Genomic DNA, 25,099 nt, shown 5'->3' on the forward strand with positions numbered 1-25,099 from the left:
TCTTAGCTGAGGAATATCGAATGGCCAAAAAGTACCTAAGGAAATGTTCAACATCATTTATCATCAGGGAAATGCAAATCAAAACAACCCTGAGATTCCACCTCATATCAGTCAGAATGGCTAAGATCAAAGACTCAGGTGACAGCAGACACTGGCGAGGATGTGGAGAAAGAGGAACACTCCTCCATTGTTGGTGGGATTGCAGACTGTTACAACCACTCTGGAAATCAGTCTGGAGGTTCCTCAGAAAATTGGACATTGCACTACCTGAGGACCCAGCTATACCTCTCCTGGGCATATACCCAAAAGATGCTCCAACATACAATAAAGACATATGCTCCACTATGTTCATAGCAGCCTTATTTATAGTAGCCAGAAACTGGAAAGAACCCAGATGCCCTTCAACAGAGGAATGGATACAGAAAATGTAGTACATCTACACAATGGAGTACTACTCAGCTATCAAAAACAATGACTTCATGAAATTCAAAAGCAAATGGATAGAACTAGAAAATATCATCCTGAGTGAGGTAACCCAATCACAGAAAAGCACACACGGTATGCACTCACTGATAAGTGGATATTGGCCCAAAAGCTTGAATTACCCAAGATGCAATCCACAGACCACATAAATCTCAAGAAGGATGACCAAAATGCAGATGCTTCATTCTTTCTTAAAAGGGGAACAAAAATATCCATAGGAGGAGATATGGAGGCAAAGTTTGGAGCAGAGACTGAAGGAATGGCCATTCAGAGCCTGCCCCACATGTGGCCCATATATATATAGCCACCAAGACTAGATAAGATTGATAAAGCTAAGAAGTGCATGCTGACAGGAACCGGATATAGATCTCTCCTGAGAGACACAGCCAGAACATGTCATATACAGAGGAGAATGCTAGCAGCAAATCATTGAACTCAGAACAGGACCCCCGCTGGAGGGAGTAGAGAAAGGATTGAAAGAACTGATGGGGCTTGCAACCCCATAAGAACAGCAATGCCAACCAATCAGAGCTCCCAGGGACTAAACCACTACCCAAAGACTATACATGGACAGACCCATGGCTCCAGCTGCATATGTAGCAGAGGATGGCCTTGTTGGGTACCAATGGAAGGAGAAGCAGTTGGTCCTGAGAAGGCTGGATCCCCCAGTGTAGGGGAATGTCTGGGGGCGGCGAAAGGGGGGACAGTTGGGGAGGGGCACACCCTTATAGAAGAAGGGGAGGAGGATGGGATGGAGGCGTATGTCCAGGAAACTGGGAAAGGGAATAACATTTGAAATGTAAATAAAAAAAATCCAATAAAGAAAAAAATCAGAAAAAGAAAGAAAGCTTCAAATGGTACATATATATATATGTACATACATATATGCTGAACTAATTACATTATGAGATATTTACATAAAATAATACCATAAAGACATTAAAATTATTTATAAACAGTTCCACCAAAGTAGTTTAACATTTATTTATTCTGTGTATGTCTGTATACATGTCTGTGTGCGAGTCTGCTCCTGGGCTGTGTGCAGTATGTGTGTGGAGGTCAGAGGACAAACTGTCTAGCCTTTACATGACCCTTTGGGAGCTGACCTCAGGCTGTGAGGCCTTGACTGCGAGTACTTTTACCCACTGAGCTACCTCCCCAGCCCCAAGTCGTCAAACTGAGAGATGGAAAAGTAGATTTCCGTGCCCAGCATACATTTATTAGAAAGGCTGTGACTGCATTACATGACACTGATAAAAAATGGCTCTCAGGACAGAGATAAACGGTTCTACTTGACTTAGCTGTTTTTACTTTTCTATACATTCTGGCTTTGCTAAGAAAGGCCTCTCTCTGTTGATTTTGTGATCAAGAGAGGTGGAAAACACAGTTAAGAGTATTCTAGAAATGATTCCAGAAGACATTAGACAGCTTCTGTATCCACACAGCCCCTCTGCTGAGAGGCAGAGAGCAGCATGCTTGGAAATACGGTAATCTCACAGCCCTCTGCACTGCACCTGTGCCTTATGACCGGTGTCCTCTGTGAGCGCCAGAGAGAGACTGTGAATTGGTCACTGATTCCGGGACACGTGCCCTTTCTCCTTGTGCACTTTGGTCACCAAGGTGCTGATTCACTTGTCCATGGCCTCCTAAAGGTGAATTGGCTTCAGATTAAGAAATGTTTATTTTAGATGACTTGAGTTGGCAGCATCGTCTTCTGTAACAGGTGACAGAGTCTACAGCAGTTGGTGGCAAAACGGATTTTAGAATTGGACTTTTCTTTTTACCCCAGGCCTCATAAAGTTTCTCAAAATGTTATCTTTTAATAGAAGCAGAATTGTTATTTGATTCCATGCCTTGAAGCTCCATATCATAACAAGAATACCAGGCCTATAATAATGTGTTAGCATTTCACACAGCTCTGAGGAGCCCCATAAGATGTGCATTGCGGCTAATTCAAAACACATTTGTTATTTTAAAGCTGAAGCCCTCAGGTCATTAAATTAAGTATAAAAATATGGTGATTTGAACATGATTTTTCCAATCTTCATTTCTTGACCATTGAATTATAACACATGAGAAGATTTATTAACATAACACATAGAAACAAGGAAAAAAATCTTTTCTAAGTTAGAAGCCAGGCTTAATAGTGACAGGCTTACTTCAAAATATGAGAAGAATAAAATTCACAGGAAAAGCTGCACATTAATACAACAATTGTATACATATGATAAAGGAAGGAGAACTAGTCTTCAAAGAATGTTTTAGGGTAGTTTTTGTCGAAGATGCATGAAATCTTTGCAGTTGTGGGAACAGATTAGACTTGAAAAAATGGGGAATAAGTGTCAGACTGGACCTGTATGTAGCAGGCCGTGGGGAGTGTGGGCCTGGGCCCAAACAATGCTGTTGGGAATGACAAGTCTTGTTGGAAAACATGTGAAAATCCTCCATGTTTTCTTCCTCGGTGAAAATAATAAAGCATGATGTCCTAATAAAGCATCCCTTCCACAATTACAGACAAGTACCCTGAATTTGCAAAAACTCAGATCTGAACTCACAATTTCTCTCCAATAATCAGGGAGGTTTTGAGGAAGGGAAGATTCAAGAAGTATCTGGGGCTGGGGGGAAAGTTGCGTGTGCAAGAGGATCTCATAGTCTTTGATGAATGAACCAAGATGCCCCAGAGCAGGTACTTCTTGGCTGTCCTACTGCTGTTACTGCTATGAATCATAATGTAAATCTCGGATACATGCAGGTAATGGCCTGCTGGTTGAGAACCACTGCCTTGGAGACATGTGGACAAGCCAGTCTACTGGAAACAATTTGTCAGCTGGGGCTCCGCCTTCCCAGATAACCAGTATGTGTCAAGTTGACAAAAACTAGCTCAGCACATGATAATGGCTTCTTAAAGGCCACATCCTCTAATACCACTACACTGGCAATTAGATTCTAACAGAAGTTTGTAGAAGAAACATATTCAAGCTGCAGTAACCCCCAGTAAACATTGTCACACAGTTCTGAGTCACAGAGAGTCTAGTTGCAAATAATTTTTGAAGTGGTCTGAGAACACATACTCAGAAGTGGGCTTGGGGATCTGTAACACCAGCCAGCCAGAAGGCAATGAAAACCACTTCGTTAGAGAGAACAGCAGCGGCTAAACTCTTGTGGTGGATAGGGACAGAAAACCAACAGAAGGGAGTGAACTTATGGACTTAGTATCCTCGCCACTTCTGCAGTCAGACTGGTTAGAACAAGGAATCCCTATACCCATTGTTGCATGCTATCTGTATATTGAAGGAGGAGAATGAAATGCAGAGTGTGAGTGATGGGCAACGTACTGGAGCAGGACCGTCAGAGGCCTTCTGGGAAGCCCAAACACAAAGCCAAAACCAAAATGAAACAGAACTAAGGACTTGCCACCAAGACTTTTATAAAGACAGCAGAGCCCCAGACACCAGACCACCCCCTCCCACTGTGGTGAGTTTACTATGCCACTGTAATAGGGGAGGAATAGGGGCATCCTACTACTTACAATGGAGACAGCTAGTCTGATTGTACCCAGACTCTGAAAGCCATCATTGTGTGGTACTGCCGAAGATATTTCGTTGACTTTAGTGATAAGACAGAATGGGTGACAGGAGCATAGCTGTCCTCGACATGTTCTGTGGTGACAATCCATTGAAAGTGAGGACCTAGGACATGCTGTGGGAGAGCTCATCTTCCTGGTGAAAATGGAAATAAGACTCTGGTGAAGCAAAGGGAAGCCTGGTAGCCATCAAAATGAACAGCAAGGTTGAAGTAGTCGATTGGAAGCCCAACTGTGGTCATGATGGGTGGCTGACAAGCTCGATACTCCCAGAGGTGAGACAGGCAAACTGTGGTTCTCCACAATCTAAGTAAGGTATTAGAACCACTTTTAGACATCATAAGGATATGAGAGTGATGACCCACATTGTATCCCCATCTAATTAATCAGGTTGGCCCCTGGAGAAACTGGAAGGTTCTGGGAATGACAGTCAACTAAAACAAAGCATCCCCACCCAAAAGAAGTCAACAAAGAAGTACATAAAACACGATACATGGAATAAATTTATAGTCTTCCTTGAGAATTTTGTTAACTCTCACATCCAAAAGACCTAGAAATTACATGCCTTGTTTTCATTTTCTGTGGATTGGTATTTTGCGTGTATGTCTGTGTAAGTGTATCAAATTACTTGTAGCTGGATTACGGACAGTTTTGAGCTCCTATGTGGGTGCTGGGAATTGAACCTGGATCCTCTGGAAGCTTAACTGCCTTAGGCCTCTAATGAACATCACATTAGCTAACTGTATTGATAGCCTCATGTTCTGGGGCAGACAAGCAAGAGGCACTGAGAGGCCAAATCTTTCAAATTCAGACTCCATTTTAGAGAAGTTGAACTCAGGTAAACTACCAGGTTGGTTACCTAACATTAGTTTCCAAGTCACCCCCAACAAAGCCCACGCCTAGCTCCGGTCTCTAGCCTAACCCCCAATAAGACTTGCATCTCCAGGTTACATCCCCAACAAGACCAGCGTCATCTCCAGGTTATTTCCCCAACAAATCTGTATCCATGCTTAACAACCACCAATGCAGAGAGAAACAGAAATTAAGTTTATAATTTGACTCCTCGCACCAGCCAATTTTGCTAAAGGCCATAATAGCTTTCCAATTAGATGCTTCCACACTTACTACCCCTCCACCCACCTTGCTGTTTTCTATAAAGCCTTGCCTTGATAGCTGTTCGAGGATCCTCTCCACCAAAAACCATCCTGTGCAAAGGTGGTAAGCTGAGGGGCCAGAGGTAGCTCAAATAAAGACCCTGCTGTGAGTTGTATTTCTATGTAGTGTTAAAATGTATTCAGGAAATATATGAATGGTTTTTGAATTACCAGTGTCCTTTTTTAAAATTTTTATTAGATATATTTCTTTACTTACATTTCAAATGTTATTCCCTTCCCGGTTTCCTGTCCATAAGTCCGCATCCCCTCCTCTCCTCCTCCCTTCCCCATACGGGTATCCCTCCCATACATCCCCCTTACTGCTCCCCCTATTCCCCTGCACTGGGGGTCCAACCTTGGCAGGACCAAGGGCTTCCCCTTCCACTGGTGCCCCAAAAAGGCTATTCTCTGCTACCTATGCAGTTAGAGCCCTGGGTCAGTCCATGTATAGTCTTTGGGTAGTGGCTTAGTCCCTGGAAGCTCTGGTTGGTTGGCATTGTTGTTCATATGGGGTTGCAAGCTCCTTCAACTCTTTCAATCCTTCCTCTAATTCCTCCAACAGGGGTCCTGTTCTCAGTTCAATGATTTGCTGCTAGCATTGACCTCTGTATTGGACATGTTCTGGATGTGTCTCTCAGGAGAGATCTATATCTGGTCCCTTTCAGCATGTACTTCTTAGCTTCATCAATCTTATCTAGTTTTGGTGGCTGTATATATATGGGCCACATGTGGGGCAGGCTCTGAATGGCCGTTCCTTGAGTCGCTGCTCTAAACTTTGCTTCCATATCCACTCCTATGGATACTTTTTCCCCTTTTAAGGAGTGGGAGCATCCGAATTTTGGTCATCCTCCTTCTTGAGCTTCCTGTGGTCTGTGGAGTGCATTTTGGGTAAATCGAGCTTTTTGGCTAATATCCACTTATCAATGAGTGCATACCAGGTGTGTTTTTCTGTAATTTGGTTACCTCACTCAGGATGATATTTTCTAGTTCCAACCATTTGCCTACGAATTTCATGAAGTCATTGTTTTTGATAGCTGAGTAGTATTCCATTGTGTAGATGTACCACATTTTCTGTATCCATTCCTCTGTTGAAGGGCATCTGGGTTCTTTCCAGCTTCTGGCTGTTATAAATAAGGCTGCTATGAAAATAGTGGAGCATGTGTCTTTATTGTATGTTGGAGCATCTTTTGGGTATATGCCCAGGAGAGGTATAGCTGGGTCCTCAGGTAGTGGAATGTCCAATTATCTGAGGAACCTCTAGACTGATTTCCTTAGTGCTTGTAACAGTCTGCAATCCCACCAACATTGGAGGAGTGTTCCTCTTTCTCCACATCCTCGCCAGTGTCTGCTGTCACCTGAGTTTTTGATCTTAGCCATTCTGACTGGTGTGAGATAGAATCTCAGGGTTGTTTTGATTTGCATTTCCCTTATGACTAAGGATGTTGAACATTTCTTTAGGTGCTTTTTGGCCATTCGATAATCCTCAGCTAAGAATTCTTTGTTTAGCCCATTTTTTTTATTAACTTGAGTATTTCTTATATACATTTTGAGTGTTATTCCCTTTCCCGGTTTCCGGGCAAACATCCCCCTAATCCCTCCCCCTCCCCTTCACTATGGGTGTTCCCCTCCCCATCCTCCCCCCATTGCCACCCTCCCCCCAACAATCTAGTTCACTGGGGGTTCAGTCTTAGCAGGACCCAGGGCTTCCCCTTCCACTGGTGCTCTTACTGGGATATTCATTGCTACCTATGAGGTCAGAGTCCAGGGTCAGTCCATGTATAGTCTTTTTAGCCCATTTTTTAATAGGATTATTTGTCTCCCTGCAGTCTAACTTCTTGAGTTCTTTGTATATTTTGGATATAAGGCCTCTATCAGATGTAGGATTGGTAAAGATCTTTTCCCAATCTGTTGGTTGCCATTCTGTCCTAGTGACAGTGTCCTTTGCCTTACAGAAGTTTTGCAGTTTTATGAGATCCCATTTGTTGATTCTTGATCTTAGAGCATAAGCCATTGGTGTTCTGTTCAGGAAAATGTCCCCAGTGCCCATGTGTTCGAGGCTCTTCCCCACTTTTTCTTCTATTAGTTTGAGTGTATCTGGTTTGATGTGGAGGTCCTTGATCCACTTGGACTTAAGCTTTGTACAGGGTGATAAGCATGGATCGATCTGCATTCTTCTACATGCTGACCTCCAGTTGAACCAGCACCATTTGCTGAAAATGCTGTCTTTCTTCCATTGGATGGTTTTGGCTCCTTTGTCAGAGGTCAAGTGGCCATAGGTGTGTTCGTCAGGCGTTGACTCCTAGAAGTTTATTCTCACTGTTCCACTCTCTAGCAGCAAGAGGTCTTCTTAGTGGCAGTGCTGTCGTTGAACGGGTTGGCCTTCTGAACAAATATGACTTTTACCAAGCAGTGGGGACTCCTTGGAAAAGAAGAAACACTCTTCAAACAGAATAATTAAGAAAACAGCATGACATGAAACAATTCTATTTGGTTTGGGCATCTATTTTTATAGCTTATGAGTCATGTTGACATAGTACGTTTCTGGCAATTGTGGCTCCACAGTTCATATGCCAGAGGCTAAGACAACTTCTTGGACTATGATTAAACTCACCATAAGGTTATAAGGAGTCATCACCAGCTCTGGCAAAGGTCTGTGATGTTTTGGGGGAACAGCTGTGGGACTTCTTTGGCTAAAGACTCATCAGATTTAACTCACTCCTGGCTCTGGGGGTTTGACTTGGCCTGTAAGAGATCTAGTTAGGCATTATCTTCCACATTATATCGTGATTCCATTTAAATTTCTTTTTGATATGTATGTATTTTATGAAGTGTTTAGAGCAGTGGGTTTTGATATGGCTTTTCAAAAGGGCTTTAGTGTTTTTTCCCTCCCCATAGTGCTTACTTTACCCTGCCCTCCCTCCCTCTTCCCCACTTAATCCTCCTACTCTTGTTACCTTTGTCTCTTTGCAACACTATACTCTATTTCCCCTTGGAAGATGCCCCTCTCCCTCATCCTTGATCCTTTACTAGGTTCCTAACCTCTGTTGTTGTTCAGATTAAAACACACACATATCTAAAGCTTAAAGGCTAACACCAACACATAAGAGAAAACAAGCAACACTTGTCTTTTTGGGTCTGTGTTCCATCCCTCAGGAAGAGTATCTCCAACTGTGCTCATTTACCTGCAATTTTACTTATTTCATCTTTCTTCATAGCTGAATAATATTCCACCGTGTAAATGTACCATGGTATCCCAGGCAGAAGCAGCTCTATGAAAGTTTCTTTTGTGTAGATGCTGAATAAAAAATGAGGACATGACTGTTCCAAGGTAGAGGAGGAGGAGGAGGAGGAAGAAGAAGAGGAGGAGAAGGAATCTATTTTAGATATGTGGGAGAGAATAGCCAAAGGCATCTGGAAGGATCCAGATTGAACCAAGCCAATAGATTGACTGGGCCACGAGAGGAGGAGTGTGGGGTGGGAGGAAGAAGCTGGGAGGCAAGGATTAAGGGCCAAGAGAGCTCCTGGACCAGGAGCACACATAGGATCAAGAGAGAAGCCCTAGACCAAAAAGCCAAGAACAAACCAAGAGGCCAGAGAACCAAGAGATCACATGGAGACTGATAGTCTGTGGCTAAGAATTATTCAGGGAGGAGAAGCTGACTGGGGGGAAGCAGAAGCCCAGCCCCTGGAAGGGGAAGGTTGTGGGTGGAGGGTAAAAGTCCTGGGGGGAGCTACAGGTATTGAGTGATGTTGAGAGAGAGGGGATGGGGGGCAGATGGGAGGGGGGTCTGCTGTTAAGTTAGTAGGCACCTCAGGCATTTGTGCCAGGTCTTTGAGACTTAACACATGCTACATTACAGTTTGTCTAACCCAAACCAAGCTGGCAGCTTTCCAGACAGCACTGACAGAGCAGGGTTGCCCAGCTGACCACTGCAGACCGTGTGTACAGAACGAGGCGGGCAGAAGGGCCTTAAATATATGTTCCAGAAGTATTATTGACCACTCAAAATCATTGGAACCTATAGCTTAGGTTCTTCAGCCTTTACAATGTTTTCATAACACTTTTAAGACTACTTCAATAGCAAGACAAGTTTAATCCTTAGTACTAGAAAAACATGTTTTCCAAACTTTTTCCAAACTGGAAAAAAAACAACTCAGATCATTAAGCCACTAAGAGACAGATAGACAGACAGACAGACGACACACACACACACACACACACACACACACACACACACAAAACACACAATGAGATATAAAATTTAACATAATCCTCTTTACCTCCTAATACCTGAAGGGTAATAAAATTACCATTAACAAAGAAAACAGAGGATTCTTGGTCTGAGGCCCTTACTTTTTTTCTAACAAAGCCAATAGTCTGCACCGGAAGGTGGACATTTGTTTACACTGACAACCAATCCACTGGAACCTATAGGATAAACTGACTCAGAGCCGCTCTCAAGGTTTAGCCCTCTGAGGGAGAGGCATTAGGGCAGAGTAGTTGGTGCCGATGACCAAAAAGATAAGTAACCCATGGTTACTGCTTTAGTCGGAGGCGTGAATCTGGCCTGAAAATGAAGCAGCCTAAAATCTCATGCAGTGGCCAACTTTACTTGGAGCATCAGATAATTTATTCTGAGAGTATCCTGAGGATCAAGCAAGATCAGATGAGCAAAGGTCACATTGGTTTAGGCTGCATGCAGCTGCGAGGATAATCCCTTTGGCAATATCTGAACAGTAACAGTAGATGTTGTGTAATCTGAAGTGAACCCACTCCTATTGACCATACCTGGGAGGGGCCGGAAGGTACAAGAACCACCCATGTTTAGAAGGAACAGAGGTCGCAGGACTCTTGTTTTCTTGGAGTTTTCTCCAAACTCTCAGAATCCTCACATACTCCATTCATGGACTGTGAGAGCCAAAAAAGTTATGTTTTAAGTCTTAATTACTGTGCCTAAGAGATCCATGAAACAGAACTGCCTCTAACCTGCTAACCCCTTGTCCAAAGACAGCTACTTCCCGAAATGCCGTACGCTGCTGTTTACGGGTGTGACAAGCCACATGTTTTTTTGACCCGACTACACCAGATGTGCTTGGTCACATGGGGGGAGGCACGCAGGCGGAAAGTATGTCAGGATGTATTCCTGCCTCAGGACATACGATGGGACCTGATGGGAAATATGGTGTCCTATGGGTTTGCTTTTATAAGCCTCTGCAGAATGTGACTGATCGCCATTTTCTGGGAACCTAGGAATAAACCTGGCCAGAGTCCATCATCTTGGAGAGTTTTAATGAAGGCTTCCTTCAAATTTGCCTCAAAATTATAGTAGTCACCTTATTCTTGATTGACAGGATTAACAAAACACATTATTTTCTTTAGTTTTACATACATAGTGTGTGTTCGGGGCCTTCTGCATAAGTGTTGCCTTTGTAAGTGTGAATAGTTCTAGCTCAGAGTCCTTAGTTTAACTATTAAAATAGATCAATCACTAGTATTTAAAAATTGATGTTTATTATCCTTAACACAAGATAGATGGATGGACAAGTTTAATTTAAATTTAACTTTTTCTTTCTTTTTGGTCGTTTTTTTGGGGGGGTGGAGTGTGAGTGTGTGCGTGTGTGAGTGTGTGAGTGTGTGTGTGTGTGTATGTGTGTGTGTGTATGTGTGTGTGTGTGTGTGTGTGTGTGTGTGTGTGTGTTTCTATGCAGCTCTGGAACTTGTTCTGTAGACCAGACTGGCCTCCAACTCAAGAGATCTACCTGCCTCTCAAGTACTGGGATTAAAGGTGTTTGCCACCACAGCCTGGCTTAAATTGAGCATTTTCACTGAAAACGAAAACCTCTTAGTGAAAGATAAAGAAGAAAATTAGAGACTGAAGAGATAGCTCAGCAAGTAAAATGTTTGCCTTGCAAATGTAAAGTGCTAAAGTTCAAATCTCCACAACCACACAAAGCCAAATACTACTCAAGGGCAAAGCAGGTGTTTTGGCACACAACTATATTCACACACACAATTATGCACAAACTCATGTACACATAAAACACACACACACGTATACACACGATATAAGAAAGAGTAAAGAAAACATTAATTTCCATTTCAAATTAAGCCCCATAAATTGTGGGTTTTTGATTTTTAATTGGGGAATTATTGGGTCAATTTAAGTCATTAAGGAAAGTGTTCACATTTAAATTAGTCTGTTCCCCTAGCAGGAAAAGGATTTAAGAGGCATATTTTGATTGAAAGAGACACTGGGAGCAAATTTCAAAGTCTGACTGATCGCCTGTCTCAAAGGTTGGCCTCCCAAGTGGATGAGCTAAGCCAGAGGGAATGCTGTGTTCAGGTGTTGTGGCAGAGCCATAGTTTCCAGGCACAAGCAGGCACCCACTGTCACCCAGGACAGCAACCTAGGGCACTCACCAAGAGGTTTTGTTTATATAGTCTTTTTCCTAGCATCTGAATTTAGTTTTTATTTCCCAGAAAGTTTATAATGTCTGACTAGCTCCACCCAATAATGAGCTCCTCAAGTATGTTTATACTTTCTAAATTACCCACACTCATTAGACTGTATTTCTATTTTTAAAAAAATATAAAGAAAGCAGGGGCTCAGGAGATGCTCAGCTTGTAAATTGTTAGCCATGAAAGCATAGATCTACAAGACCTATATAAACAGTCAAACATGATAGTGTATGCCTATAAGCCTTGAAGATCACTGGGCAGCCAGTCTAGCCAAATCAGGGAGTTTTCAAGTTTAATGAGTGTCTCTGTATCAAAAAAAAAAAATAGTGAAAAATGGCTGACCAAAGTCATTCACTACCCGGCTCTGCAAACACATAGGCACTAACAAGTACATATACCACACATGTACAATGAAACACACACACAGGAACTTCTAAAGATAAGAAAATGTTGATGGATTGATTTTTGCTTGTTTTATTTATTTATTTATTTTGAGATAAAGTTTCAACTATGCCCTTGATGGCCAGGAACTTAGTACGAAGCCCTGACTCACTTCATAAGGAGTCAGAGTCCCGGGTCATAGCCTGCCATTTAGATAGGTTCTGAGCCATCTATCTTCAATTACATTTCTTTGGGTGAGCCTGCAGATAGGAACTCCTTGGTCAAGCTGCAAAGTAGGTGAGGAGTCAAAATATTATGCTGGGAAAACAGGACCTTGTACCATAGAAGATAGTCGTATATAGTTCCTGATGCCTCGACACACTAGATGATCAAACACCGACAGTCTGTCCTCTGGATGGAAATGGATACATTTTTTTAACACAGAAATGGGAGAAAGAACTAAGACAGACAAAACAAGTAGCTTTAAAACCAAGAAGGTATAAAGTTAGGGTAGAGTAGCGAGAGGGTTTATTCCTTCCCCTTTCCTCCCCTGGGTCATCTCTGAGGAAAGAGTAAAAGGCTACAAAATGAGTAAAGGCACACCTTGTTATAAAGCAGAAAAACACATAGAAGTCTTGCTAGGCAAGGCAGATGATTAGGGGGGACCAGAAACTATGAATGTGTAATAATAACACCATCATCAGGAATAAGCTCGAAGAAGTTGTTTTGTTTGTTTTTTATTGGCAATTGATTAGGAGAGAGAATGCAGATAAACCCAGAAGGTGCTCTAGCTTGAGGGGGAACAGCTAACTGACATTTTCTTCAGACTGCTAAAAGCCAACACTAATCTTGAGTCACAGGAACCAACACATGAACAAATCAAACAAAGTAAAAGTGGCTTGCCAAGGCAATTCTATTTGTAAAATGGGTGTGCTGGGGCCCAAACCTGGCCAGCAAGCACACAGGACCATGATGGCTGCCATCTCTTGTCCCTGCCCTAGCGGGTAACTCTATGTCATGCCATTGGCAAGAGCTCGACTTCACTAACTGCCTCAGTTGGCTAAACGGAAAGAGGAGAGCTCAGAAAATATGACTTTTTGCTGAAACTGAACACCTTTTATAGAGATAGAACAATGTTTTTCTTACAGAACCATGAGCTGATGCTGTGTGGGAAAACGAAGGAACCGAGATGACAAAGCCATGGGCAGCAGCCTGCACTGGACGGTGTGTGAGAGCAGTGACTCAGCACAGGACAGTGTTGGGTTGAAGGTGGCAAAGCAATGAGGTATTGATGCAGAGCGTGGAGTTAGGGAAATGGAAGGCCAGAGAGACGTGGCTTATCTGGGGTCCATCAAGATGATGGCATACGGGGGTTTTCAGTAATAGGAGGCAGATAAAATTATATAGGTGTAGACAGCAGATAACTCCAGGTAGTGCAATCTGTAGCAAAGATAGAGAGAGATAAGATGGTAGATATCAATGTTGAAACAGGTTGGAAGAGGATAGAGTGAAATTAAACTGGATGTAAAGGAAAAGGCGTGTGTGTATGATGTGAAATATATATATATACATATATATATAGAGAGAGATACACACACACATATATGAAAGGTATGTATGTGTGTGATATTTGTGAGAAATCAATTAGTTGGGATAGTAAGGAGCTGTGATATTGCAAGCCTATCCTTGCTCTCTGTGATATAAGGCACTTAGGGCACCTGCTCCCTACATTGTTTAAAGAGAACCCATCCTCAGGATACACTTACACCATGGAGGAGCCACACTTCCACAGCCACGGTCATGCAGCGTGGCGGACCTGCCTGGAATTCTATGTGTTGGGAACAGGGACAAGAAGATCTAAAGTCCAAGACCTGACTGAGCTACACAGCAAAACCATTTCAGGAAAACAGAAGAGGGGAAAAAAGAAAAGAAGGAGATTGACATTTTTGAATAATAAGTATGGCGAATGCTCTAAAAATCTCGATTTCATTAAGAAGCAGGAAAACATCCTTTCTGTTGTATTCTAGACACCCCTGCACGCTGCCAAGCCCAGTCTTGGAAAGGAGTCCAGGCAGTCTTCTCAAACTCTGAAACAAAATAAATCACGCTGTAAGGGTCCATTAACACAGAATGTGCTAGTGTTTGTTGGCAGACTTTAGCATGCTCTGCTCCCCATTCCTTGCTAGGGATGCAGAGTAATATAAATGTCTCTGCCAATTCAGTCCTTTCAGGGTATCTGTTAGTCTTTGATATGCAAAAGCTGAAGAGCTTGGGAAAAGAAACAGAATCCACGGATTCCGAGGTAATTATACCATGCCTTATATATAATGCTTTTTTTTCTTCTTATGATATACAGAATATAATACCTAGAAATGCTTTTTATCATTATTCAGCGAGGCAAAGGGATTTCTGTGAGATTCTAAAGGTCAGTTGACTGAGATAAGCTTGGGACATCCTCCTTCCCTTGCTCATGACATCTCTGGACATCGTGATAATGACATTCGCTTGTTATCGCCAATCTACCATTTGTCTTTTCTATCCTGAGACCTTTATACCCACTCTAGGGGGAGTAACCTGACTCACCCTTGGCAGTTCAGAGCAGGCTCAGTAGAGTAGTGAGAGGCCATGCTGGAACATGGGGTACACAGTGAAGTCTGGGACATGCTGCATAAGCAGTTAATCGAATCCATGCTAAACAAGGTTTTTGGCTCTTCTTTGGAGACATGGGTATGACTCAGTAGAAGACTTCACTAATTTCCACTTCTTCCACTCAGGTGGGGGAAAGGACAACAGAACCCGGAGAGAGGGCAACTGAATTCCATAGTCTCCACCACATCTACATCCACATCCCCACACTTTCCTCCAAGCCCTAAGATGCTGAGCTTTATAGTTCTACAAGAAAGGGAAATGAACAGGCTAGGTCTGTACTGTTAGCTGCCTCAGTCTGCCAGGGAAAGTCTGTAAGGAAAAGGTTGTGCTGCCCACAGGTCTTGGATAATTTTTTTTCCTAGATAGAATCTAGTGAGCAACAAGAATTGTATGGAAGGAAAACTAGAGAAGAACTATAATGTTAAAAAAAAATTTGAGCAGGGCATTTAGACATTTAGTGATGCTACAACATGGAGAAAATGGGTTTCCAAGCTGAAAAACTGAGAATAAAGTTTGGTATGCCCATCTGTTAGCAGCGTGTGTGGATCCAAACAGTATTATCTTACAACGAAGCCTTTTGCTCCTTTTTACAAATTTAAAGCAGCCATAGACAAAGCCAGAAGAAACAAGGCTCCAGACTCCTTGTCTGGTGGCCCTGATTGATCATCAACATTGCTTATGTGGTGGGAATAATAAAAGACTTTGCTGTTTCACAAGCCCACTGGTGTATTCTTTCCCCTTCCTCGTGGTGCAAACAGACTTGGTGTGATAGCACAACTTCACCAAAAAACAGATGCCCAATGGACAACCATCAAAATTCTCACATGTGATTCTGTTCTCCAATGTAGTATTCAGATGGCATCTTCTTCCCCTGATCTAGAAAGAAAGTCCAGCTTCTTTGCCCCCATGAGTTAAGACATTCTCTGAGCACAATCATTCATAGTAAACCTCTCTTTTCAGTAACTGACATCTTAAGACTAGTTAACAATTACGACTTCCTTCTCTGTGCTGCCACTCTTCCCTCTTCCAGCCCAGGCCTCTATAAGCCGAGCCAGCAGCAAAGGAAGGGACAGATGTGGGTTCCAGCTGTTCTCTCTTGCCCCGCTGCCTCCTCCCCCTACCCCAACACACATACTGGGCAATGGTTTCTGATTCTACCTAGTGTGGAAAAAGCAGAAAATGAGAAAAAAAATCAAATAGCATACCTAGCATTTGGCTTTTGATCTCTCCTCACATGGCGGATAGTAAACACTGATTCGGAGAGTTCTGTGAGAGGCGGCCATGTAGCTGGTTTTGGGCTATTTCATGGGTTCTTCTTTCTTTCATCCTTTCAATTCCCTAACATGAGATAAGAGAGGAAAAAGGATAGAGAGGAAAGGAAAGGAAAGAGATCCTTCAATAAAGTCAGGGGTCAGAGAGGGGCTGATGTTAGTGTTACACTACTCTGATGACTAGGGAGTTGCACTTCTTGGGATGTTTGATCTTTGAGGTCAGAATATATAATTTCTTCTGCTCCTCCTCTTTTTCCTCCTCCTCTTCTTGCTTCTTCTTTCACATGACTACTTAACAGACCCGACCGACAGCAACCATCTGCAGTTGGCAAAATCACACCCCTGCTACAGCACGAATCGAATCACAGTCTGAAGCAGGCCCGTACACTAGTGGATCAAAGTAAAAACACATCCCCATAGTATGTCTTTGTTTTTAAAAGAAACCCAAATACCAGAATTCTCACTACACAGCCACATTGCTACCTCTTGAGATTTTGCTTGGTGATCTATCACCCTTCAGGATGCAAAAAAATCTCATGATTCCTAGGGCATCAGACAAGTAGGCCAGGAACCAGGGTTATTTCTATAAAACGCTGCTGATCCAAAGTACAATGCAAAAGGGCATATTAGAAAACATAGCTTCAAATACGAACATTGACTGGAGTATGTTGCTGGAGGTCGGCGTGGGGGGAGGGAGGGAGGGAAACTGGATTTGATTATGCCTGTATTGAAATGTCATGCTGAATTCCTTAATTTGCATAATTTACTCACATTAGTCAAGAACAAAACATTTAAAAAAATAAAGAGGTAGCTGATATGTAAATACTGAAAACACATTCGGTGAAAAGATTCAAACATAAAAAGACTACCTGATATATAATTATATTTGTATGAAATGTCCATAGAGGTAGAAAGTGGATGGGAACCTAATGGTCTAAAAATAGAAAATGAGAGCTGGAGAGATGGCTCAGCAGTTAAAAGCACTGACTGCTCTTCCAGAGGACCTGAGTTCAATTCCCAGCAACCACATGGTGGCTCACAACCATCTGTAATGGGATCTGATGCCCTCTTCTGGTGTGTCCAAAGACAGCGGTGGTGTACTCACATACATAAAGTAAAAAATTCTTTAAAAAAAAAATAGAAAATGAAAACCCACTGCTTAAAATGTATGCAGTTTCTTTTGGGGATAATGACACTGTTTCAGAATATGATAATAGAGATGTTTGGGCAAATAGTTTATATACTAAATTTTAGATTGATTTGATATCAATAAAATAACCTTAGGAACACAGAAAAATTAAAATACATTTTTTAGTTCCAATAATCACTTAAACTTTAACTTTGCAATTGCACTTTTGTATAGTTTGTTCAACTCCTGTTAAAGATTCGTGGTATAAGTCTCACATCCCAGTTGTTTGACGTTTCTTACAAATGATACATAGTTACATAATTACATAGTTACACCTGCTGTAGAGTGTGCACTTTGAACCTGTAAATAGAAAAGTATCTTGAGGGTTTTTTCTTCTTGTTGTTGTTTGTCTGTTTGGTTTGGTTTATCGCCTGATTCATTCTTGTTGTTTGTCTTTTGGCTGGAGTGGAACTCCTTATTACAGCAGGCTAGAATTGTCTGCCTCTGCTTCTGGAGAGCTCGGATTAAAGGTGGAAGCCATCACACTTGACCCTAATTCTTGGAATAAAAATGCCTACATGCTGTAGTCGGAGACAGAGTAGGTATGGTTACCAAATTTGAATGCAGTTGAATCTCAGCAATAGATTCAAAGAAAGCACTAGAAGAGAAACTAAAGGGGCCTGGCATGCAAAACTGCCAGGTTATCTCTTGAACTTTGAACTTCCACATCATGGTATGAATTGGTTCGAAGATAAGAAATAGAATAAATTCTCTCTAGTGGACAGGACCGAATCTCTGCTTTCCTAGAGGCACACACAGCTGACATCATGGCATTTGATGGCACTTGGAAAGTAGACCGGAATGAGAACTATGAAAAGTTCATGGAGAAAATGGGTAAGGGCTGGCTTCCTGTCTATTTGCTTTCTCCTGTCTGTAGTTACTGAATGACTTGGGATGTGGTAAGGTTCTAGGCGTGATTGTTCAGAGCCAGGAAACCCATATTTGCACTTCCTGCTTTAGGAAGAATATCTTGTTTCGCTAGGGCAAGCCCTGCTCTCTGAAACACACCAAGGAAGAGCCACCTGTGGTTTCTTCCCTTGCCTGATAATTGTGTAAAAACTGACATGTTTGTGTTCATTTAAAAAAGAATAGTATGGTGAGTTATGATAATTTCAAGAGCTTAAAAAAAAAACCACTAGCCTATAGGGGATTTAAAAAGCAAGGATCTTTTAATAAAGAAAAGAATTTTGTCAAAACTCAGCTTGAATAAATCATATGGAATTCTTTTCTCTGACTTATCTAACTTCAGGAATAAGTATAAAAAGCGGTATATTCTTCACAGAGGTGTAATTTAACAATATTATACATATTTGCTAATATCCTGGTAGCCTACACTACAAACTGGGCAAACATGCTTCATTTCTCAAAATAAAGCCTGAATAAATTATCTCTTTCACTTGAGGGATTGTGAATTGAAGTTTATAAAATTTCGTATTATAATGAATTAATCATAAAATGTCATTATAATTTTTCTGGATTAGGCCAATGAGGAATGCTACAAAGAGTCAATAGAATTACGAGGCAAACAAACCATGGTGTACGCCAGGGATCTCAACAGTCCTGAAGAGTGAAAAGAGAGGACTGTGAGTTATAGGCTAGCCTGTGCTATGCAGTAAGTTTGGGGCCTGCCTGAGTTACACACTAAGACCTGGTTCCAAACAACAACAAAATAAATACAAGCAATTTTGAAAGCAAAGTAGTGTTGGAAATAAATACTCAAACCTGAGCGTGTGTCTCTTTAATATATCAATATGCCTCTTAATACTTCACTTGACGTTGCTGAAATTTGCCTGATCATGGAAGCGAAAGGTCGGCTAATCTCGTTCATGCTATCCAGGGCTGAGGTGCTACCGTTTGTGGCTTCATTTACATTTTCTTACTTTGGAAAAGCAGCTTGAACCTTCCCTGGATCTGCCAGTGCTTCTCCCTTTTTCTCTAGAAGCCTGTTGGTGCTGTTTGCATACATGACACTATTTGCTTTTTCTTCCACACCCACAAAATAAAGATGAGCAAATGGAAACAGAACTTGGGAAGAGAAACCCTTTGGGTGACATTCTAATCTCACGCTCCCTCCATCTCTCTCCTTTGCAGGCATTAATGTGGTGAAGAGGAAGCTTGGAGCTCATGACAACCTGAAACTGACGATCACACAGGAAGGAAATAAATTCACAGTCAAAGAATCAAGCAACTTCCGAAACATTGATGTTGTGTTTGAACTCGGCGTCGACTTTGCCTATAGTCTAGCAGATGGAACAGAACTCACTGTAAGACATTTTCATAGGCAGAACATTTTGATTTTTTTTTTTTACCAATACAAAATGGTTTATCTCATGGAAAGAGCAGCTAATGCAAACCTTCTTCATTTACTGAAAAGGCCGCAAATATCTTATATTATGCACATTGACAAAATGTTTAATATAGTACTTCACTATGTATGTGTCTGTGAAAAAGCTATACTGAATAATAAGACTCAGATCAACCCTCTCAGATTGACTGAGTGTAGGGACAGTCTCAAGGAAATGTGAAGTTCTATATTTTCAACTCTACATGCAGGTGGCCCACAAGCTTTTAGCGTTCATGATATTCAAACTTAATAACCGCTTTGTAAATGCACTTGAACAATAAAGGTGGGGAGTGTAGGTGAATCAGGAGACTACGGCAAGCACAAACCCCAGCAGTGTATAAAACTGGCCATGGTCGCAAGGCCTGAGATCCCAGGACTTGGGAACTGGAGTTCATAAAGTCAAGCTTGTCCTCAGATGCAGACTAAGTGTGAGGCTAGCTTGGGCTACATGAGATCTCAGCTGATAAAACGACTATTAAACAATTAATGATGAATAAACGAGTAGCCACATGTGAAAGGCTAATGTATCATAGGTCATTAAGTATGGCTCTTTCAACGGAAAAGATAAAAAAAATTTAGGAGATAAGCTTTTCAACTAATTTTTCAAAATGTTTTTTAGCCTTGGGGTGTGTGTGTGTGTGTGTGTGTGTGTGGTGGTGTGTGTGGTGTGTATGTGTGTTTATGTGTGTGTGGTGTGTACGTGTGTGTGTTTGTGTGTGTGGTGTGTATGTGTGTGGTGTGTATGTGTGTTTGTGTGTGTATATGTGTATGTGTGTTTGTGTGTGTGTGGTGTGTGTGTGTATGTGTATGTGTGTTTGTGTGTGTGTGTATGTGTGTGTTTATGTGTGTGGTGTATATGTGTGTTTGTGTGTGTGTGGTGTGTGTGTGTGGTGTATATGTGTGGTGTGTAGTGTGTATGTGTGTGTGTGTACATGTGTTTGTGTGTGTATGTGTGTGGTGTGTATGTGTGTTTGTGTGTGTGTGGTGTGTGTGTGGCATGTGTGTATGTGTATGTTTATGTGTGTTTGTGTGTGTGGTATGTGTGTGTGTATATGTGTGTGTTTATGTGTGTGGTGTATATGTGTGTTTGTGTGTGGTGTGTGTGTGTGGTGTGTATGTGTGGTGTGTAGTGTGTATGTGTGTTTGTGTGGTGTGTATGTGTGTGTGTTTGTATGTGTGTGTGTGTGTATGTGTTTGTGTGTGTGTGGTGTGTGTGTGTATGTGGTAGGTGCACAGGGAGAAGGGTATAACTCTTGAACCCGGAGGCAGCCTGGTGACCATAAACCTCATTGATGCCATCTCTGTCCTCCACAGCACTGGTGTCAGGTATATGTGATCCCTCCTTTTTATGTTGGATTTCAGGGTTTGAGGTCAGGTCCTCAGGCTTGTTTAGCAAGTTTTCTTACCAGCAGAGCAATCTCTTCCGCCCTGCCCTGATGGTGTAAGTGTTGAGTACTTTATCGCTAATGATGATCGATATTCATCAGTGTATAGCATTTATCCTCAGGTGGCTTAACGGTTGCCACAGAGCCTTGAGTCCCATAGCTCATGTACAGCGCTCTTTCTGAGTTTTGGGGAATTGCTGTCATTTCACTGTCTCCATAGATGTAAATGGAGGTAACGCATTGCTTCATACCAGCCATAGGGTCACTGTAATGAATGTGGGTTGTAAAACTGGAATTCATGTTAGATACATCTAAGACTATAATAAATGCTGCTTTATTACTGTGACACAGGGGACCTGGACCATGGAGGGAAATAAACTTGTTGGAAAATTCAAACGTGTAGACAATGGAAAGGAGCTGATTGCTGTCCGAGAGATTTCTGGTAACGAACTAATCCAGGTAAGTTGTAAGAAACATTAATAAATATATTCCAAAGACAAACGTGATTATGAGTAAGAATTTTGATCTTGTCAATATATATATTGTATATTTGTATATATACATATATACACATACACATGCATATATATGTGTGTGTACTTATGTGTAATGTATATGTATATATTACAAGACATATATATATGGTATTATTTATTCAAGAGCTTACATATATATATATATATACATACATCAATTCCTACGTTAACAAAAACCATAAATGCCTAAACCACAGATTTAATTTAATGGCTCCCGTCTATATCTTCCGAGAATGCTGCTATCAGGCATAAGAAAATGCTAGGGTAGGCTCTAACATTACTGTTTATGACTTTGAGATTTTATCGTAACGGCACATCCTTTTATGTCTGTCAACATCTTTCAGACCTACACATATGAAGGAGTGGAGGCCAAGCGGATCTTTAAGAAGGAATAGGCCAGCTTCTTGGAGCCTGGCGCAATGCAGAAGGGCTAGCCTGGTGTCGGATTCCTTTCTCCATCTCGCTGATAATGCAGGCTCACTCATTGTGTCATGAGCACTGCTTCCAAGCCTTGTCAGAGCCAAAGAAGTAAAAGTTGATTAGGACTTTGTTTGTTTTAGGATCCTTATGATATACATTAACTAGTCTTTTAAAAAAATAAATCCTATTCCCACATTGCTTTGTATGTAGTGTTTCCTCAGGAAGAGTTGTGTGGCATATGCACTGATGACTGTTAAATAGTGTATGTACTGAGTTGTGATTTTTCTGAACATTTTTTAATTGATATACCAATCACATAAAGCATCTTGAGTGGTCCCTTGAATATAGCTGGTCCTCAATGAATGTAATAAAAGAGTGTGTCCTTTTCTCGTAGAGAGAATGGACCAAAATGTAGTTTTTCACTCTGAGGAGAGTGAGAAACTCTTAATTCTTTCTTTCTGCATGGGTCTGAGTGAGTGCCTCACCCTGGCAGATGAGACCTCTTTAATCTGGTCCAGGCTTACACATAACTAGTGTGAACTTCATCTCTCTAAAATGAGGCAATTAGACTGGATTTCTCAGCTCCTTTCATACTATAATATATTTACATTATGCAATATAATATGGTGTCTGAATAACAGTTACTCCCCTTTCTTCATCAGCCATTCGGGATACGATGTGGGGAGAGTGCTGGAAGGATAGAGAACGTGGAGGGGGAGGGGAAATATCACTTCCTTCCTGAATTTGGCTGGTTTCATGGGCTCACAGCAGGTTTTGGCTCAGAAAGACCCTATGTTTGTTTAACCCTATGCCTTATTGTTACTTTTTTTTAAGACTCTCGATTACATAGAACCATTGTATTTTCTCTATCTTCCTTCCTTTCGTTGTGTGTCGGTGTGTGTATGTGTGTCGGTGTGTGCATGTGTACATGTTTATGATGTAATGTGGGAATACTTGTACACATGTGTGCCTGGGTATGTATGGAGGCCCCAAGTTGATATTGAGTATTTTTTCTATTGTTCTTCATCATATTTGAGGGGACAGGTTCTTTAGCTGAATCTGGAGCTCACCAGTCAGTAAACTCTGGGGACCCCTGCTCCTATATCTACCGCCCCCTCAGTATTGGGGTTACAGAGGCACACCACTATGTTCGTGTTTTATGTGGGTGCTAGGGACCAAACTGAGGTCCTCACGCTTGTTCAGCACACATCCACCCAGAGTGACTCAGTCAGCGCCCTGTGAATGTCTCCACTTCCATCTCTATGAACGGATTGTTCATAAGTACAAAAAGGTATTTTCAAAAGAATGGCCAGACAATGCCAGCAAGACATTAATGGGCACTTCAAGCCTAAGTGTGTAGGTAAGATAGTTGCATGATACAGAATGGAGGCTAGAGTAGTTTTGTGAGGAGTGGGAGGCAGGGCAGATGCTTCAATTATGAGATGGTCTTTCCCTTAGGCTGATATCAGCTTGCTTTGGTTATAGTACAGGAGCGCCCTCTACTGGGCAAGGACATGGACTCTTTCCATGTATGTTTCAGGGTCTGCTGCAAGACATCTACCGCATGCACTAAAGCTTAAAATGGTATTGAATGTTTGCACGGCTCCAGGCTTTATACAAGCAAAACTAATACAAAGGCTCATCTTTCGTTCTGCAGGAGCAATTCCCTAAAACCGTTTTCATTTCCTAAACAGAAACAGCATTGCTACTTTATTCAGGTTTATCTTAGTTTTGAATCAGAACACCTAACGTAGCATTACTATCTTTTGAAAGTGGATAGTGACACCATGTTTGCTAACTCACAGGGTTGTGTACCTGGCTTTGCTTGAGCCCAGAGATCAACATTCAGGATGCTGGTGCAAATTGGTTTTATTGGAGAAATGAAAGGGATGGAAGAATGAACAAGGCAATGGTAGCTGAGAAAGACCAGGAGACATGGACCAGTCAGTGGTCATGAGAAGGAGCAGTTGCAGAGTGTGTCTCAGTTCATGGTCCCCACTGAGGATCCCATTAGAATGCACGGTTACAGAAGCCTCCCTGGGAGTCTCTAGACCACAAAGAATTAAAGAAAGAACTTAAATTTTTATTTGGTAACCAGTTGTTAGGACTGTGAGAAGGTGGGTGATTAGTAGAAATCGGAATGGAAAGCTCCAAGTTCTCCCCAAGTGTCAGCCCAGTTTCAAGGCCACATCAACTTACACACACGCACACACTCACACACTCACACACACACACTCACGCATACACACACACAAACACACACTCACACCCCACTTGCAAAGTCCCTTGGGTTAAAGAACAACCCTCATCCTGAACTTAGAGAAACCGTCATTTAGATGAAGGAGCACACGATTGACGTCATCCCTTTGCTTCACTTCTAGATAATGTAGCAATAGTATTTTTGGAAGAGATGTCAAAGGGAATAAATGTGAGGCAGCTCTTTAACGAATTATCTGAGCAGGAAGAATGGATGAGCACAGTTCCATCCTCCAACCCAGAAAAGTGTTTGTCCTTGTGTGCTCCAGAACATCGATTTTCACCTCTTTTTTTCCTGTATTTTTTAGCTAAGTTTTTCATAAAATATAGTCTGATCATGTTTCTGTCCTCTCTCAACTCCTCCCAGATCCTCCTCACCTCCCTATCTACCCAGCTTTTTCTTTCAAACAAAAAGAAAGAAAAAACCAAAACCACTAAACCCTTCCATCCCCTCAAAACCACAAAATCAAAAATCAAGACAAGCAAAGATCAGTAGAAATACTTTTTAAACATGAAACAAAACACAAAGGAGACACCACACACACACACACACACACACACACACACACACACACACACACACACACACAGAGTTTATTGTATGTTGGCCAACTACTCCTAGGCATGAAACCAGCCTTGGTGTGCAATTACTATAACCAGTAAAAGTATGAACTTTCCCCTTTGCTGGTGAGTATAAATTCCCCTCTTGCTTACGTGTGGGACCCCATGGTCAGTCCTCCTTTCAGTGCCAGGACCTGACTTCAACTTACAGGAGTCTTATGCATGCTGCTATCTATCATCTGCAAATTCATACATGCATCTGTTCTATTGTACCTGGAATTTTTTCACCTCTTTGGGTTTTGTTTATTTTCCCCCACCTGTGGCCTGAAAATCTTTTTTCCTTTATTAGTTCTTTGAAATTTTTGTACAATTACGCTTGGCCATATTCAACTGTACGCATCTCCCAGACCCAACCCTCTTCTACAGC

General features: G+C 41.8%; 1 protein-coding gene and 1 long non-coding RNA gene across 12 annotated transcripts in view; one reads left to right on the plus strand and one right to left on the minus strand.

Moving 5' to 3' along the window:
- Positions 1–5,521: 5,521 nt before the first annotated feature.
- LOC102550474 (uncharacterized) overlaps positions 5,522–25,099 on the minus strand; it is a 28,169-nt gene continuing 8,591 nt past the window's right edge. For 8 of the 11 annotated variants that reach the window (XR_010064422.1, XR_010064418.1, XR_005501286.2 and 5 more), the window contains one exon: positions 23,707–23,902. This is a non-coding gene — a long non-coding RNA (uncharacterized LOC102550474). Of the gene's footprint in view, positions 7,640–7,831; positions 14,149–15,915; positions 16,049–23,706; positions 23,903–25,099 lie in introns of those variants that run through there. The other 3 variants (XR_010064423.1, XR_010064419.1, XR_010064416.1) reach the window with 1 other exon arrangement.
- Positions 17,926–21,983, plus strand: Fabp2 (fatty acid binding protein 2). The gene is given in 4 exon segments (NM_013068.1): positions 17,926–18,004; positions 19,262–19,434; positions 21,251–21,358; positions 21,780–21,983. Coding segments are annotated over 4 exon segments (399 nt in total). The 5' UTR covers positions 17,926–17,937; the 3' UTR covers positions 21,831–21,983.

This window comes from Rattus norvegicus, chromosome 2 (assembly GCF_036323735.1).
Source record: "Rattus norvegicus strain BN/NHsdMcwi chromosome 2, GRCr8, whole genome shotgun sequence".
In the NCBI taxonomy this organism is placed as follows: domain Eukaryota; kingdom Metazoa; phylum Chordata; class Mammalia; order Rodentia; family Muridae; genus Rattus; species Rattus norvegicus.